Here is a 19,512-nt window from a genome sequence, read left to right as displayed (position 1 = left end):
GTGTGTGTGTGTGTGTGTGTGTGTGTGTGTGTGTGTGTGTGTGTGTGTGTGTGTGTGTGTGTGTGTGTGTGTGTGTGTGTGTGTGTGTGTACTGATCCACAGAGACAGACATAGAGAGTGTATCGGAGATGTAATTTGCATTGATCTCATTGGATAATGCTGACGAGGACGTGCACATGCTCCCTAACCCTCCAGTAAAACTGCAGCTGATTGGCTTCCAGGAGCCGCATTGAGGAGCTGCACTGATTCCTGCTGAGTCCCCTAAAGAGCTGCAGCGCACTCAGTTCCTCCACGTTAGGAGGTAAAAACACACTAACATCCAGAAAGCTTCATCTACACAGGTTAGCTCTACATCTCACCTGAGACCTACAGAGACAACAGCTCAGTCCACATTTAAGGTGGTCTGACTGATGATTGAGAGAGAAAACATTCCACCTTTAGAGTTGCTACTAGCTGCAGGACAGCTTTCACAGGCAAAAACAAGACACAAAACGACAAAAAACGACAAAAATGAGACAAAATGATAAAATGAGACACGAAAACAAAACGTCATCAACAGGTTCTGCTAACATGTTGTAGAACACGTTTCATGGATAATAATAATCATTATGTTCCCACAATTACAGAGACATGAACCATAAAAACCATAAAAAGTAGATTTAAATCAGATTCTTACTGTTTTGTTAGAGATTCAGTTAGGTCATCAGGGAGACAAGAGAAAAATGGGATTTCAGGGGAACTCCAGACTTATTTGGTATTTAAAATATTGAATTGAATTGAATTGAATTGAATTAAAAATACTCTTCTCCTAGTTTTTATAGATTTGGTCTCAGGACAAGAACATTTACACATACTGCATGTTTTAGGGTTTAACACGTGAATTATGGGATGGAAAACATCCTCCAGCTCTGGAACTAGTGATGAAAAAAGGGCAGAAAAACATCATTTAGTTTGTAGATCAGCCAAAAATAAAACAATAAACAGACTTGTATTTGTCCGCTCACCTCGTTCCTCACTGCTGATGTTGAAATAAACACTCGATTTGTTATTTACTTAATGGCTTATTTATCGACTTCCTGTATAACAGCAGCTCTTCAGAGGGGAGTAAGAAGCTGCTGTTGTTGGAAACAGATGAGCTGCAGCACCATGATTTATCAGCAGTTCATCATGCTGTTAGTACAATCAGATGACGGTGAACGTTCATTGACTTTGTGATACGGAACAACCCTTTCATGCTTGAGTGCAGATGTTTAAACTGCAATTTAAGACAAAGTAGAATGAAGAACTTAGAGATAATTCTGTCAGTTTAGCAGCTTTTCAACATTTAAAAACAAAGCTGGGTGATTCCCAGAAACACCCAACAAGCTAAATAAAATCCCCTGAGGAGACGGTTTAGACTGTTGTCTCTTCGTTAGATCGTCTACGTGAGTCTTTTGTGAACCTCCTCGGTTGTCGTCTTCATCCTTAAACTTTTTCAGAAACATGTCAAGTGAAGCAGCCAATCACAGCTCTTCTTGTCTTCATGTGATACAAAACAAAGATCGACGTCATTAAAACCAATGCAGAAGTGAGTTAAAGTGCAGTACCACTGATCACCACTAGGAGCTGCCTGGACAAAGCTCTGGTTCCCATTGACTCCCATTCAGAAAACACCAGAAGAAGCTCAGCCAGGAAGCTTCTTCCACGAGGCATTCTGATTATTTCTGGTAGATTCCCTCTTCCTGTAAAGCACCATCCTGGTGCTTTCATGGTTAAATAAAAACGTTGTTCTGGTGGTTTCATGGTTAAATAAAGACCACAGCTGAATGTGTGTTGTGTTGTTCAGGTTCATTCCAGACTGAATCACTGCCTCTGTCATTTTCAAAACTGACAATAATGACATAAAACCCATTTATGATTCACAGAGTTTGACCTCAGTGTGAACTCTGCAGCATCAAACGCAGCTGAAAACACATTAGAGACAAAGAGGAACACAATGAAAGGAATGAAAGCAGAAACTCTGGGCAACACGTGAACAGAAACACAGAGAGACGACAGAGCAGGTCTGACATCCATGAAGTCTCAGAGTGACACACAGCACTACACAACTTCATGTAGAAGTCTGGTTCTGGTGGAACACCGAGACCTCCATCACAGAACAAACACCAGCTAACAGGAAGTTAGTAGCATGGAGCTAACAGGAAGATAGCAGCATGGAGCTAACCATACGGAGCTAACAGGAAGTTAGCAGCATGGAGCTAACAGGAAGGTAGCAGCATGGAAAACACAATGATGGCAGGAAGAAGAATAAAAAGGTGAAGATATGAGATTAAGGAAGGAGGCTGCAGGAGGGTTATGTAAGTGTACCGAGTGTTAGCGACTCCTGAGAGGACAAAACACACACACACACACACACACACACACACACACACACACACACACACACACACACACACACACACACCGTTAGCGGCGCCTGGAGGGGCTAATGTGGCATCTGTTTGTTTGTCAACATCTGTTGTTGTCATGGCGTTGGGGGCCTCTGCTTCCTCTCTATCCTTCTGCCTGTCGGCTCGATGCTCGTCCTGTTTCCTCCGTTTCTCTGCCAGCGAGAACAAAAACCTCCGCAGGAACTCAGAAACAAAACCTCCAAAAGCCGCTTTTCATCCGAAATCTATTACCCCCACCTTGTAACCATGGTAACCATCCCATTAAACAAACCAGCAGAGACAGCCGTCGTCATTCCACATAAAATCAAACAAGGATTTTCTTCCTACTGAAGCAAAGTTCTACCTTCAGACTGAACATTTTCACAGTTCCACTCCTTCAACTCCAAGAAGTGGGTCCAGATTTCTCACTATGTTTAATCATGTTACATTTACAGCATTTTTGAGTTGAAATGTGATGCTATTAGAAAATGAATCACGTCTATCAGATGATTCTGGTATCTTCTGTGTGTAAAAATGCTCCTTTCATTGTCTAGAACTTGTTCTGATCAACCGCCTATCACACATGCTGATATGAGCCTGGAATGTTTACCCTTAAAGTTTACCCAGAATGCACTGCCTAAAAAGACTCAAACTTCTCCAAAATGACCCAAAATCTGTCCAAGCTGACTAAACTTTGGTCCAAATTTGTCCAAAATTACTCAAAATGTATCTAACAGGACATAAACTTCTCAAAAACTGATTCAGTTCTTCTCCAAAATGACAAAAGAACATCAGTAGAATGACTAAAAATGTGTCCAAAATGCACAAAAACTTCTCTAAAATGTCTCAAGTGAGGAGGAATCTTAAAGAAAATGTTCATGTGGGAAAATTATTTTCAGTTTTCCCTCAACCAAATTTGTCCAAAATGACCCAAAATCAGAATCATTTGGGTTCACAGATTTGTCCAAATTGACTGGAAACTTGCACAAACAAACAAAGAAACAAAACACATCCAGTTGTTGTAAAAATGGCTCAAAAGCTGTTCCATTGAGTCACAACTCATCTAAAGTGATCTAAAAATGTCCTAAATGACTGATAATGTTTCCTTTATTTAAAGATTCTTCAGACTATGACTCCTGGATGGATGTACACTGATCTGGTATCAGTTTTTACCAGAACTCAGATGTGTTTTTGTCATGGTTCTATCTGCTGAGGATCAGAAATGATGGAAAAAGTCCATTAATCTCGACAAAAGTCTTTGTCATGGTGCCCCGTTGATGGATAAACCCCTACAATGCTCTCTGAAATATGAAAAAGAGATAAATCTGGACCCACCTCTATGGACTTCAAGGATTTGGAACTCTGTAAATATTCCCAGTCTAAAGGTAAAACTTTGCTTGATTAAAGCTACTGAAGTTCAGCTTTCTGAAAATGTTTAAACCATTCCTTTCCTGCCTCTTTGTTGCATTCTCTCTGGATGAAGTCTCCAGCAGTCATTAATAGATAGCTCTAATGACTTTCTCTGCCTGACTTTCCTCCTCATCTCTGACATCCATTCCTCCTCTCCTCTCTGCTCTTCTGTCCTTCACTCAGAGAAAAGGCTGATTTCTGCTGACAGCTGTCTCTTCTCTGCTTTTCATTCTTGTCCTCCTCCGTCTCTGTCTGTCTGTCACTTCTCCCTGCATCTGTTTCTGTCACTTCTCCGGCTCTTTATTGGCTCAGAAGTCCGTGTGAGACAACAGTGACAACCAGGATTCACATTTGTCATCGGAGCATCTGTAGCCGGCAGACTTTAACGCTGCCAGGATCAGGACAAACACACACTTTCATGGCACTGATAGCACAATATCTGGGAGAATATCTGGTAGGATGACAGCATCTGAAGACCTCAGATAAGGTCCATCTTCAGGATTCACAGTGAGGAAGATTCTGGAGGAAATGGATCTAAAGGATCAAACCACTACTGACCAGAAAGAACATAAAGGTTCATCTGGTGTTTACAAAAAAATATCTGAATGAGCCCCAGCACTTTTGGAATAACATCCTGTGGACTGATGTGTCAAAGATGGAACTTTCTGGAAGACATGGGTCCACTACATCTGGTGTAAAGCCAATACTGCATTCAACAGAAGAACATGGTACCAACATGGTGGTGGTGTGATGGTTTGTCTATCAGAAGAACCTCCTGGAGAACATCCACCAACAGTTCATGACCAAAACTCAACGCTAATGGTTAATGTAACATGATAAAGACTCAAAGACAACAATAAGTCCACCTGTGATTGGCTCAGAAAGAACTAAATGAAGGTTCTGGAGTCAGAATCCAGACTTCAGTCCAACCTTAGAAGGGAGACCTAAGAAGGACAGCTGATGATCTAAAACCATCTAATGAGGGTGAATTACAACTAATCTGTAGAGAAGAGTGGACCAACATGTCTCCATGATGATGTTAAAGCTGCTGTCCGGAGTTTGAATCTCAGCATCTCCCAGAACACTGTTGGTCCCTCCCTCTGATTTCACCCCTTTATTTGTGCACGCGTGCAGTACATGAGAGAAGTGCCCGGAGTGCTGCAGCATCTCGCCTGTTTTGCTGTTTTCCCCTCTTCTGCATTTAGTACATTTAGTAAATAATAAAGGAATTACGTTAGAATTCTCTATTGAGTCTAACTTGTCCTAATACCAAAATAACATGAATCTGCTAGGACGAACGAGTAAAGTTTCAATATGTGATTACACTCGTGTATCCCTCTGGATGACGTTGTTTATCAAACTTAGTGCATTTACGCGTGTATATGTGTTACATTGTTTATTTATTTCTATCTAGAGTTCAGAATTGCATGACTCCTCTGACGAAGAGTATGTCCCAGACGCCCCAACATCTTCCTCCAGAGGTCGGGCATCTAAACGAAGCCGTCAGGCGGGCTATGGAGGCCGTGGTCGGGGAGCGACGCGAGCACCCCGAGCCAAAAAACGTCCTGCAGTCTCTTGGCCTGACAAGCCGTGGGATTGGTAACTTTTCTGGAAGTTGCTGATCCCTGATGCTCTCTCCTCCACAACCAAAACAAATGTGCTCGCGGTTGCGTAGTGCGTAGCTCGCCCACCTCTGCATGGGCTTGCTTGCTGTGCGCGTAACCGTTGATTGACAGCATGACAAAGCTGAAGCTCGAACTTGATTGGTCGGCAGCGACCGGCGCTTTTTGGAATAGCATGGGGGTCTATGAGAGGAAGGCGGAGCTCAGGAATAAATTTTCATATCGCGTCATACTAACTTTATATTATAGTATCGAACTAGACTAACACATTTAAGCTTTGTTAAAAAATGATACATAAATTGAAAACAAACGGAAACTCCGGACACGAGCTTTAAAGACTGATCACAACGTTTAGCTGCAGGTGTTGGTACCGAGGGACCGACCAGTTGTTGGGTTTCTCACAGACGTGACATGAAGAAGCTCTCCTGGACACAAAAATCTACCAATATGCTTCCAAATCTCATCTACAGCTTTTCTCAGACGCTTTTCTTTACCTCAAACTTGCTGCAATGATTTATCCAATTAAAAACAAGCTTCCACACTGAATGAAAAAATGATAAGAACCTCATAGAGACTCAAACATTCAACCTGCTTCCTGGTTAACAGACGAAATTATTTGATGTTTAGTCTTGTCTGTTGAATTCAGTTTGTTAAATGATTTAAAAATCTTAGTTTTCTTATAAATTAAATATAGTTTGAACCCTTAGTTTGATAAAAAAAAAAACAAGCTTTCTATTCATACTTTGGAAAGCTACATTCTCTGTAATCTTATCAGCTAAATAATAATCGGACCCATTTGCAGCAGTTACAGTCAGATAATACGGCGGAAATGAAAACCAGACGGCCGTGTGCTCGCAGGATTCATCTCAGGAGGGTTTTTATGCTTTAAACTTGTGACAAACTGAAGGAAGAACTGAACTCCGGACCTCTACGGTGGAGCTGTTGGTTAGTTTGAGGGTTGTAGGGGAAGTCTGGTGCTAATGTTTGGGTTCAGAGACACCGCTAATCATGAAACGACGGGTTTGATTCAAAGATGAAGCTTAACAAAACCAACAAATCTTTTATTTATCCTGCTTTACTAAACCAAACAGACTGATCATCACAAGAAGCTGTTTAATCAACTGAAGGTTTATGAATTAAAAAACAAAAAACAGCTAAAAGCAGCACAGCTGCAAGAAAACTGGAAAAAAAACCACAAAAAAACAAACTGCTGCGTAAGTGAATAAGTTTAGTTAACCAGAGTGTCATTATAACACAGCATGCATCACAGTACAGTAAAATGAACTTAGAGACGGCCTCCCTCTGTGGAATTTACAAACAAGACAATTAATTTATGTAATAAATAATCAAATGAAACAGTTTTCATGGAGATGAAATCAGTAATCTCAGGGTTTATCTCATTCTTCTGGTGTGTAAAAAAGGTTTTGGTCTTAAATATCTGTAGTAGTTTAGGAACAAAAATCCACTTAATGTGAAAAACTAGCTCAGACTACCTCATTTTTAAGAGAAATCAATCTAAAAACTTGTGCTTGTGCAGCTAATTGTTAACTAATCAGAAATCCCGTTGGTGAACTGAACTCAGAGTAGTTTGTTGGTTGAAATAGTTCTACTGAAAGTCTGAACTAAAGGATTAAAGGAAAATGAAGTTACCAAGCTTTAATTTAGTTTGAATCAGTTATCGTAGAACGCTCAGTATTACGTTGGTGGAGTTGGTGTCATCTTAATAAATGTAGTCTATATTTTAGACACTTGATGTTGGTTTTTCCTTTCTAGAGCTCACATGTCTGTATTTTATGAGCTTTTTCTGGCTGCTGCCTCCAACACCATGAATTCAGTCATTTACAGTCCACTGTGTAAAACTCTAATTAATATACAGATGGTAAAACCTGCTGACTGTAGGATGGTAACAACAAAAAGGTGAAGCTCTTCTAGCTGCTCAGACTGAAATCCAAACACAGGACAGTTAGAGTAAGGAGCACAAAGAATGATCTATTTAAAACATGTTCATTTCTATGCTACTGTCTTCAGCCGTCTGTCCTCCTCAGCATCATGACTTAAATCATCTCCTGTCACCACCTCGTTCATTCAGGAAGGAAACCCTCCATGTCTCCTCCACTTCTATCCATAAAGTTCTAAAAAAACCAGAACAGAACCCAAACTCTCACTTCCATCCATCTCTAGCTGTTCTTTGAAACATCTCAACGTTCTCCTTAATCCCTCATAAAACCTCCAGAGGTGAACAAGTAAATCTGTTCTCCAGCTCTCTGCTCTCACTGACACCTTCATCCATAGATAGATAGATGATAGATGGATAGATAGCCATCGAAATGTGTGATGGGGCTGTGAGACTGGATAAATGTGACATGTATTTGCTGTTGTCATTTTGTGTCTTTTTGTGGTTGTTTTGTACCTGCTTTAGGTTATTTTGCATTATTTGGGGTCATTTTGTGTCTCTGAAGTCATTTTGAATGCTTCAGTGGTTGTTTTGTCTCTCTTTTAGGTCCTATTCTGTCTTTTTGTGGTCGTTTCTCACAGTTTTCTACCAGTCTTATTGTGTTTTTTGCTGCCAGATTTTTAACGTTTCCATAATTTCATTCTGCAGTTTAGTTAATAATAGACTGTGTGTATTTGCCTGCATTTAAATTGTTTTTTCTTTGTAAATACAGTAAAATAAATAAATCGTTAGTGGCATGTGAACCCTCATGTCTGTTATTAATAGATCAGAGGACTAACAGGTTTAAATATTCAGTCTGGGAGGATACAATATTAATTAGAACAGAAATCTGTCTGAATAATTCACATGTTAAAGTTAACATGAAGCTTTCCGGTTTTCTCTGCACCTGAGAGGAGACTGGGACAACTTTATCACGAGGACGACGTGTTTTTAAAAAGGTTTTAAATATTCAGACGCCTTACATGTTGAGATTCCTGCTACCTGAGGACACATCTCACTCCTCAGATTTTCACCTCCATCACAGAGCTCTTCAGACGGACGTGGAGAACTCCTCCACGTGCTTCTACCAGCTCCAGTCACTTTATGTCTGTCTGTGACTGTTTTGTGTCTCTTAGGTCATTTTGTGTCCTTTCATAGGTGGCTTGTGTCTTTTTATAGTTGTATTGTGTTTCTTTTAGATCATTTTGCATATTTTGGGGGTTATTTTGTGTCTCTGAGGTCAATTTATTCTCTTTGAGGTCATTTGGTGTCCTTTAGTTGTCATTTTGTGTCTGTGTCCGTGTTGTGTCTTCTTGAGGACCTGACCACAGCCCAGGTAGCTGCTATTAGAAGATCTACATGTTTATCTGATGAACTGTGAGTTTAAACTCAGAACCATCAGAACCCATTAAAACAATCAGAACTTATTAGAACCCATTAGAATAATTAGAACCATCAGAACCCATCAGAACCCATTAAAACCATCAGAACCATCAGGACCCATCAGAACCCATTAAACCCATCAGAATCTTTCGAACCCATCAGACGTCATCAGAACTTATTAGAACCCATTAAAACCATCAGAACCAACAGACCCATCAGACCCATCAGAACTCATCAGAACCCATCAGACCCCATTAAAACCATCAGAACCATCAGAACCCATTAAAACCATCAGAACCATCAGGACCCATCAGAACCCATTAAACCCATCAGAATCTTTCGAACCCATCAGACGTCATCAGAACCATCAGAACCCATTAAAACCATCAGAACCATCAGGACCCATCAGAACCCATTAAAACCATCAGAACTTATTAGAACCCATTAGAATAATTAGAACCATCAGAACCCATCAGACCCCATTAAAACCATCAGAACCATCAGAACCCATTAAAACCATCAGAACCATCAGGACCCATCAGAACCCATTAAACCCATCAGAATCTTTCGAACCCATCAGACGTCATCAGAACTTATTAGAACCCATTAAAACCATCAGAACCATCAGACCCATCAGACCCATCAGAACTCATCAGAACCCATTAGAACTCATCAGAACAGCTGTTCCACGTGTGTTCTGGTCCTACCTCCTTCTGGTGGTACTTGATGGCCAGCTTGAGCTTGGCCAGGTCGTGACACTGACGGGGGTCCAGCTCCTCGCTCTGGTCGTTGTCCCGGTGGTTCAGGATGGTCTCCAGTTCTCTGGAGCTTCTGGCCTGGTCCAGGAGGTCCTTGGCAAAGCGTTTGCACTGCTGGGAGAGTTCCTCGTACTCCTGACGGAACTCGTTCTCCACCTGAAGTCAAACCAGAGCTCAGCTTTAAAGGTTTTTTCCAGCTGGAAAACTTTCTAATGCTACTGATGAAGCTCAGAAATATCAGAATTATTTGATATAAATGCTTTGGAAGCCAGAAGAACAGTCTGTGATAGTCGAGTTGTTCCATCTAAAACCATCAGGTTCCTTCTTCTGATTCACTTGAACCTTTTTATCATAAACTAGAGATATTTAAAATGGTATGTGTGAAACTGTAGCTTCTTTTATTAAATACTTTCCGAGATATTTTTCAATACAAATCACCTGTTGACCCAGTTTCAGCTTTTCTCACACTGAACGACAAAATGTCAGAAACTATTAAAGATAAAAACCTGATAATTTCTCATTTTTTTCCTCATCATGTCATCGATTCAGAATCTAGTTAGTTCACCATTCACACACTTAGATCTTCTGGAAACCATTCCGTCCATGTCCTCACCAAACCCAACGCCAGCAGGAGTTACACCCTCAGAGATACTGAAGGCCAGAAACGGCTTCCTGGATTAAAACGGTCATTTAACGGAGAAAATACACAAATTCACAGATCTGGAAGCGAGAAACTCCCAAAGTTCTGTTCAGTTTTGGATCCCTAATGACAAATTAGTAAACCTGAAGCCTGTTTTTCACCCAGCAGAAACATCCTGCCAGGGTGTGGCGCTGTATGACGTCTTTCTGAGGATTCCAGCAGGATTTTAGGATGAACATTCATCCATCCATCGTACACCGCTTTATCCTCACTAGGGTCATGGGGGGTGCTGGAGTCTATCCCAGCTGACTCAGGTGAAGGCAGGGGACACCCTGGACAGGTCACCAGTCTGTCACAGGGCTACATATACAGACACACAATCACACTCACATTCACACCTACGGACAGTTTAGAGTAACCAATTAACCTCAGCATGTTTTTGGACTGTGGGAGGAAGCCGGAGTACCCGGAGAAAACCCACGCATGCACAGGGAGAACATGCAAACTCCATGCAGAAAGATCCCAGGAACAGGCCGGGATTTGAACCGGGGATCTTCTTGATGCAAAGTGAAAGTGCTAACCACTATCCCACTGTGCAGCCCTAGGATGAACATTTCATCAGATAAAGTTTCACTTCCTGCCCTCTAGTTATGTTTAAAGAACATTGAAAAAACCATTTACAAACTTCACTGCTCTACATGGATTAGACTTTTGACCAAGATTTTAGTGTTTGTGCTACAACCTGTCAAATCTGCTCAGTCAGTTATGAAATTACAGCAAAAAATAAACTTTTTATAATCTTTGTGATCAAGTATTTCATATTAGAAGTGTTTTATGTGGTAAGTTTAGTATTAATGTGACCTCCAGCTACATATGGTTCAGAAAATATCTCTAGTTGACTTCTACACATTCAGTTTTTTAGTTAACATGCACTCAAAATTGAGACTTTTTCATGATGGATTAAAATTGTTTTTATGATTCAACTCCCCCATAATCAGAGATTGTTTGATCTGCTTCTCCAATATTCCAGATTCTGAATCAGTGACATGATGAGAAATAACATAGATAATTTCAGGTTTTTATCTTCGATAATTCCTCAGATATTGTTGTTCAAATTTCAGTGTGTGTCCTCTTTATTTCAAAAATATCTCTAAAAGTATAAATATATGAACCTGCAGAGATCTTTAGAAATATCTAGATTTGGTGTTTTATAAATTCCTGGTAATGCAGAGACAGTAGAGGAGAAATTGTTCTAAAAAATGATGATTTACAAGGTTTAGTTCAGAACTGAAGTTTTCCACACATCAAACTTGTCTCTAACAAAAAAAAAAAATGCATTGTGTTCTTGAGGTAAAACCTAAAACAACTCTAAAGTTCCTGTTCCTGAGGTAAAACCTGAGAACTCTAAAGTTCCTGTTCCTGAGGTAAAACCTGAGAACTCTAAAGTTCCTGTTCCTGAGGTAAAACCTGAGAACTCTAAAGTTCCTGTTCCTGAGGTAAAACCTGAGAACTCTAAAGTTCCTGTTCCTGAGGTAAAACCTGCCAAACCTTGCTGAGTTCTTTGAGCTCCCAGCCCAGCCTGAAGGCGGTGAGGATGGGGTCTTCACTGGACAGAGCGATGAGCGACGGAGACGCCAGAGCTTTGTAAATGTTGAGTCGAGAGCGAGAGTGTCGAAGGCTGTCCACCTGCAGACACAAGAACAACGATTATTCCTTCTGGGATCCAGAAGCTGCTTCACAACATCAACATCGAAAGTAGAAACCTAGTTAACTCCCAACAACCAGAAACTTTGTTAGTATTATGAAGTTTTAAAGGACTGAAGATGAGGATGTTCCTCAAAAGTCTTAGTTCTAGACCTTCTACCTTCTTTCTAAATCAACATTTTTGTGTGTGGTTGTTTTGTCTCTTTGAGGTCAATTTATGTCTTTTTGGGGTTGAGGTGTAACTTTTTGGGTCATTTTATGCATTGTTATGGTTTTAGCTTCTCTTGAGTCATTTTGTGGTTGCTTGGTGTCTCTTTTAGTCATTTTATATCTTTTTGTGATTGCTTTCTGTCTCTTTGTGGTCATTTTGTGTCCTTTAGTAGTTGTTTTGCATCTCTGTGGTCTTTTTTTGTCTTCTTGAGGAACTTAAAACAGCCCAGTTAGCTGCTGTCAGAAGATCTACATGTTGGCCGATGAACTGTGTGTTTAAACTCAACTTTTAGAACAAAATGCACAAACAGGGCTAAGGTTAGGGTCAGGGATAGCAACTCTAACCCTAACCCCAACCAACCAGCCTACCAACCAATCAATCATCTAAACAAGCAACCAACCACCCGGCTGAAGACTGCAGCCTGAGTGACAAATTAATGACAAAAAGTACCACTAAATTATCAGATATTCAGTCTTGTAAACCTTAATCAAACTAAAATATTGTGTTCCGAGTCAAACATCTGGATCCTGACCTTTATAAATCAGACCAAACTTTCAGAGTTTCTTAAAATACTGACTCACCTCTGAACTGGACACACACTCCACACAGTCACAGCGGATCTGATGAGGTCTGGGGATGGTGACCTGCAGCGAGACGCAACAAAACATCATCACAGGGACAACATGTTCAGAGACAGTCAGAATTTAGCAGCTCAGACAGGTTTCTACCTGTTTATGCTGCTATAGACCTAGCACCAGGCGTATTAATCTGAAAGTGTTTTACCTTCCGCTGGACGAGCAGCTTGATGATCTCGTAGTTGTTGGTGTGAGCAGCGAGCATGATGGGAGTTATATCTGGGGTGAACTCTGAGAACTGACTGTCCATCATCAGAGAGGGAACCTGGAGGAGAAACCAGGAGAACATAATCTGATGTTCCAGCAGCTAAACAGGAAATAGAAACAGAGCTTTCAGCATGTGATTAAAAGCTCTGATTAAGGAAACAACTCACAGGATGAATCAAATTAGAGCCACTTCAGCCAGATTAGAACTGATTTAAGTAATGCATAAAAGAAGTTTCTGCTGCAGAGGTACGTTATTTAGAGCTCAGACCACCTGCTGGAGCTCCAGAGTTTATTTACCGACATGGTTCCATCAGAGATAGAAAGAACAAGAAATACAGGTTAAAGAGAAAGTTGTTTTAGATGTCAGTAATGCTTCCATGTCTCAGATTTTGTTCAGTTTATCTATTCGTTATTGGAAACTAAAAGGCATCTTATCCTAGAAAAAAAAAAACACCAAAAATCCACAATTTGTCAAAAGAATCATCAGATTTTCAACTTTCCGACGGTCCCTGAACTACTCATCTGTTACGTCTCGTTCAATCAAACATTCAAGCTGTAATTTTCATCAGAATCTCACTGAAACATTTACTAAAATAACCTGATTAAACTAAATAGATTATACAAAAAAAATTAACAATCTCCCCTCCTCGTGGAACTCTGAAGCCTTCAGTGTAAAAATCAGAGACTTTCCAGCTGAAGTGTTTATTGCAGATTGTTTTTATTTTAGGTCTCTGTAAAATAAATATTTTCCATCATTCTGTGTCAAACTGAACAGAAGATGTTTCTGAGTTGTTCTGTTTCCACAGAGCTGCAGGAAAAATTAAACTTGAGGACAAAACAGCCAGAAACTGCTGCTTGGAGCTCAAATGAATAATTATCAGAGGATTTCAAAAAGTCTCGTGTCTTAACGGGCTGGTTGTTGTAGTGACCTAAAATTCTGTAAAAATTATTTTAAAAACATGCAAAATGAATCAAAAAATAACTTAAAATTGTTCAAAAATGATTCAAAAACGTTCAAAATTAGTTTTAAATTCGTTAGCAAGAGGAAAAAAAATGCACGTTAAAACATAACATTCAAAAACTGTAAATAAATGCAGCAAATATCTGTTAAGCAATAATATTTGGGTTGATTTTTGTTGGAAATTGGTTAAAATAAACCTGAATTCAGACTATTCTGCCAGGACTGCATGCACCTGTAGCACACCTGGTTGATATTTAATGCCTACAGAATGCAACAGGAGCAGCTTCACGGCAGTTAAACGCTTCAGAACAGCCGCTTCCTGGAGGCTCTGCCGGTTACCTAGCAACCTCACGGCAACCACGACAACAACACCAGGACCGACAGCCGTGTGTAGCGTCTGCTGGAGGTTTAGGAGGAGAGAATCATCTCATCCTAAGGGCGCTGTCACACTCTAGCGTATAGAGCCAGCGTCTGAGGAACGTATTGAATATTTCAAAAAATTGTTTATATGCACAACTTTTCAGCGTATTCGGTCGATTTTTGGTTAATGACCGTTAGAGTAACGTGAGCCTAGCGTACTGTCAGCGTATGAGTAATGTACGAATAGCGTATGTCAGCGTATGTGATGTGATGTGTATTTGAGTTGGACGTATACCGACGTATGAGTAACGTATATCAGCGTACCTCCGACGTATGAGAAACGTATGCGGAACGTCAGCCTAACGTCTCATTCTACGCCTTCTTCTTCTGTGTCTAGCATACTCCACTGCCAACTGTAACAAATCTTGGTGATGTTGCAGCACATCAACCCCCATCTCTGTCACACTCTCGCCAGCGTATAGGGAACGTATGGACTTTTTGGGCATAGGCTGACATACGCTGAAACACGCTAGGGGTATGCTGGAATACGTTTCGACTACGCCGGGGTACGTCGGTGTACGCTGATGTACGCTGACGGCCAAAAAATTTTTTGAACATGCACAAAAATTTTCAGTGTATGCCGACGTATGAATTTTATGCTCATACGTTCCTCATACGCTGAACACGTTAGAGGTACGCTGAAGGTACGTCACTCATACGTCGGTATAGTCCAACTCAAATACACATTGTTATGGTCTGTTCTATCTTCTCAAGAAGCAGACACACTGGGTACTGTTTCAACCCAACTAGGTTATAGACTTTAATAAAACTTTGGCGTGTAAGGTACATACATTCAGCTCGGTCTGCTAACTCGGGCGGTGTCACACAAAAACAAGTCCGTGTGTCAACACGGAACTAAACAATAGTTCCTATTGTTACACACATCACATCACATACGCTTGCATACGCTCACATACGCTGACTGTACGCTAGGCTCACATTACTCTAACGGTCATTAACCGAAAATCAACCTCATACGCTGAAAAGTTGTGCGTATAAACAATTTTTCGAAATATTCGATACGTTCCTCATACGCTAGGTTTCCTGACCCACTCAATTTCAACGTATGAGAAGCGTACTCGACGTATGAGTAACGTACCTTCAGCGTACCTTTAGCGTGTTCAGCGTATGATGAACATATGAGGAGCGTAAAATTCAAACGTCGGCATACGCTGAAAATTTTTTGTGCATGTTCAAAAAATGTCTTAGCCGTCAGCGTACACCGACGTACCCCGGCATAGTCGAAACGTATTCCAGCATACCCCTGTTTCAGCGTATGCCCAAAAAGTCCATACGTTCCTCATACGCTGGCTCTATATGCTAGAGTGTGACAGGGCCTTAAATAAAGGCTATGGAGCTGAAACAGCCGATAAAGATAACAGCAGAAGCAAACACGAGGAGCAGGAATCCTCATTTTAGTCTAATTTAGGCATGGATTTTTAAAAGATTTTGTTCAAAAACAGTAAAAATAGTTGAATTTTCATCTTTCTGAAGATACTTTATCTGAAAAACCCTAACCAAAGTTCTCCTTAATATTGTTACATTAAATTAAAATCATTTTATTCCCCCAGTTTGGTTTAAAAATTTGCAATAAATAAACCGTGTGCATGAATCAGATTCACCAAAACTGTAACCTGCATGCATAAAAATGTGTAAAAGAAGCATCTAATGTCTGAGAGGAGATGACAAATGTGTAGAAGAAAAAAATAAAGAAGATGTGGAAAGAAACAGAAAGTGAGAAAAACAGTAGAAGATTAAAACAGAACAAATTTGTCCACATCCACGTCCAGCTGAGAGGAAACCAAAAGCTTCCCACAATCCTCTGCTTCAGCCAAGGGCTGGTTGCCATGGCGACGAGGAACCTGGTCGCCTCAGACGGTCCAGGAATGGATGTGGAAGAAGAACAACGCTTTTCTTCTCCTTTACTGGGTTTGTTTTTAATAAAAAATGAAAAATATCTTCGTTTCCTTCAGTCTTCTCTCCTCAGGTCAGTTCTCTGATGACCCTCCTTCTGGCGTTTATGACTCGTTTTTGTCGTTTTCGGTCTCGTTTCTGTCGTTTTCTGTCTCGTTTCTCTTTTTGTCACATTTCTGTCCTTTTATGTCTCGTTTCTGTCGTTTTCTGTCTCGTTTCTCTTTTTGTCACATTTCTGTCCTTTTATGTCTCGTTTCTGTCGTTTTCTGTCTCGTTTCTCTTTTTGTCACATTTCTGTCCTTTTATGTCTCGTTTCTGTCGTTTTCTCGTTTTTGTCTTTTTCTGTTTCGTTTTTGTCTATTTCTGTTTCGTTTTTGTCTATTTCTGTTTCGTGTTTGTCGTTTTCTTTCTTTTTTGTCGTTTTCCGTCTCATTTCTGTCCTTTTATGTCTTGTTTCTGTCTTATGTCTCGTTTCTGTCGTTTTCTCTCATTTTTGTCTTTTTCTGTCTCGTTTCCGTCTTTTTCTTTCTCGTTTTTGTCATTTTCTGTCTTGTTTTTGTCGTTTACATCAGTTTTTTTCTTCTCTTCTCTTTTACTGTTTTTTTAAATAAAGAAAAATCTCCTCGTTTCCTTCCTTCTTTGCACAGATGAACACTCTGATGAACCTCCTCCTCCTCTGACTCTCTCCTCCTCCATCCCTCTAACTGCTACTCTTTAACTCAACATGTTCTTGTAGACATACAGAGAAAGGCAAGGAGCAGACAAACCCAGCATCTGCCTCTAAATCTGCTCCTGGATGTGCTGCTGAGTATCCCCTCATGTATGAACGTTCAGACCGACCTGCTTCTCCCCACTGGGCCTCCGGTGAGACAGCAGCAGCTCCACGGCTCCCACCACCTCCTTCCTGATGGCATAGAGCAGAGCATCTCCTGTGTGGATGCCGTGGTCCAGCAGCAGCTCCATGATCTCCAGGTTCTCGTTCTCGATGGCGATGAGCAGAGCGCTGCGGCCCAGAGGGTCCAGACAGTTCACATCCATGTTGTAGTAGACCTCGGCCTCCCGCAGGGCGTGTTTCACCCCCGCATAGTCACCTGGAAGGACAAAACCAAAATCTAATGATCAAGACAATCCTGCTAACAATGGCTTTTAATATTTAATTTAGTTTTATGATGTGTTTTATGATGATCCTCTGTGAAAAGTGCCACATTGTTTGATGGGAATGAAAATGATCAACCCCCCAGGAGGGTTAAATTCAAGACACCCCAAAATCCAAGTGAAAAACTGATGTGGCAGGCTGGTCCATCTTTCTGAAATTCCTTGGCAGCAGCTCAAAATGGTATTCAGTAGTTTGTATGGCCTCCATGTGCTTGTATGCAGACTGACGATGTCAGGACAAGCTCTGAATGAGACGATGGATGGTGTCCTGGAGTATCTCCTCCCAGAACTGGACCAGGGCATCACTGAGCTCCTGGACAGTCTGAGGAGCAACCTGATGGTGTCTGATGGAACAAAACATAATGTTCCAAAGGTGTTCTATTGGATTCAGGTCAGGTGAGCGTGGGGGCCAGCTAATGGTATCAGTTCCTTCATCCTCCAGGAACTGCATGAGTTCTCTTACCACATAAGACTGGGCATTGTCTACACCAGAAGGAATCCAGGACCACTGCACCAATGTAGGGTCTGACAATGGGTCAAAGGATTTCATCCTGATACCTAAAGGCAGTCAGAATGCCATTGTCCAGCCTGTAGAGGTCTCTATGTCCCTCCATGGATATGCCTCCCCACACCATCACTGACCCACCACCAAACCAGTCACACTGAACAATGTTACAGGCAGCATAACGTTCTCCACGGCTTCTCCAGACCCTTTCATGTCTGTCACATGTGCTCAGGGTGAACCTGCTCTCATCTGTGAAAAGCACAGGGCACCAGTGGTGGATCTGCAGATTCCTGTGTTCTATGACAAATGCCAGCCGAGCTCCACGGTGCCGGTCAGCGAGCACAGCGGGCACTAGAGGACGCTGGGCCCTCAGACCACTCTCATTACATCTCTTTCTGATTGTTTGGTCAGAGACATTCACACCAGTGGTCTACTGGAGCTCATTCTGTGGAGCTATTGCAGTGCTCATCCTGGTCCTCCTTGCACAAAGGAGCAGATACCTGTCCTGCTGATGGGTTGAGGACCTTCTACAGTCCTGTCCAGCTCTCCCAGACTAACTGTCTGTCTCCTGGAATCTCCTCCATGCTCTTGAGAATGTGCTGGGAGACACAGCAAACCTTCTGGTGATGGCACGCATTGATGTTTCATCCTGGAGGAGTTGGACTGTCTGTGGAACCTCTGTAGGGTCCAGGTATCGCCTCATGCTACCAGAAGTGACTCTGACCCTAGCCAAATGCAAAACTAGTGAATAACAGTCAGAAAACATCAGGAAGGAAAAACATCAGTGGCCTTCACCTGTAAACTCATTCCTGTTTTGGGGGGTGTCTCATTGTTACCCCTCTAGTGCATCTGTTGTTAATTTTATGAACACCAAAGCAGCTGAAGCTGACTAAAAAGCCCCTCAGTTACTTGACCAGATCAGTATCCCACATGTTTCACTGATTTCAATCAATCAATCAATCAAACTTTATTTGCATAGCACTTTTCATACAAAATTTGTAGCACAAAGTGCTTTACAGAGAAATAAAGGGACAAAATAAATTAAAATTAATAAAAATACAATGAGAAATACAACCACCTCTCCCCCACACCCCACCCCCGCAACCCACCAATCCACATACAGCAAACACACTCACTTACACACACACACACACACACACACACACATAGAAAGATATGTGGGACAGATTTTAACAGAAAACATAAAAAGAGGACTGAGGAAACGCCATCTTTTTTCACAGTAAAAATAAATAAAATAAATAAATAAATAAAAATGAATAAATAAATAAGATCAAATTTGATTTGATGCAATACTTAGATTAAAAAGTGTTCCTTTAATTTTTTTGAGCAGTGTACAAATAAAATAGTAAGTAAAGAGATGTAAGAATTATAAAATAAAATAAACAATAGACAAGGTATGTGCAGTTACTACACAGTAGTAATTAATATAGTTAACAGAGCTGATTTGCAGTGACACAGTGTTCATCAGCGATGCAGCAGAGGGGAAGAAGCCGTTCTTGTGGCGAGAGGTTTTAGTCCTGATGGACCGCAGCCTCCCGTCTGAGGGGAGGGGTTCAAAAAGTTTGTGTCCAGGGTGAGAGGGGTCGGCCAAGATCTCGGTTGCACGCCTTAAAGTCCTAGAGGTG

At 41.1% G+C, this 19,512-nt stretch overlaps 1 protein-coding gene across 1 annotated transcript in view; it reads right to left on the bottom strand.

Annotated features, from left to right (window-relative positions):
- The window catches only part of trpc5a (transient receptor potential cation channel, subfamily C, member 5a), a 153,582-nt gene that overhangs the window by 63,460 nt on the left and 70,610 nt on the right, over positions 1 to 19,512 (bottom strand). The window contains exons 4-8 of the mRNA XM_051944118.1: positions 17,047 to 17,297; positions 12,853 to 12,969; positions 12,651 to 12,713; positions 11,703 to 11,840; positions 9,464 to 9,670 (exon numbers count right to left, since the gene is read on the bottom strand). Coding sequence (XP_051800078.1) covers positions 9,464 to 9,670; positions 11,703 to 11,840; positions 12,651 to 12,713; positions 12,853 to 12,969; positions 17,047 to 17,297 — 776 coding nt within the window. The remainder of the gene's footprint in view (positions 1 to 9,463; positions 9,671 to 11,702; positions 11,841 to 12,650; positions 12,714 to 12,852; positions 12,970 to 17,046; positions 17,298 to 19,512) is intronic.

This window comes from Acanthochromis polyacanthus, chromosome 23 (genome assembly GCF_021347895.1).
Source record: "Acanthochromis polyacanthus isolate Apoly-LR-REF ecotype Palm Island chromosome 23, KAUST_Apoly_ChrSc, whole genome shotgun sequence".
Taxonomy (NCBI): Eukaryota; Metazoa; Chordata; class Actinopteri; family Pomacentridae; genus Acanthochromis; species Acanthochromis polyacanthus.
Note: the sequence above shows the minus strand (reverse complement) of the source record. Positions and strands in the feature narration are given on the sequence as shown.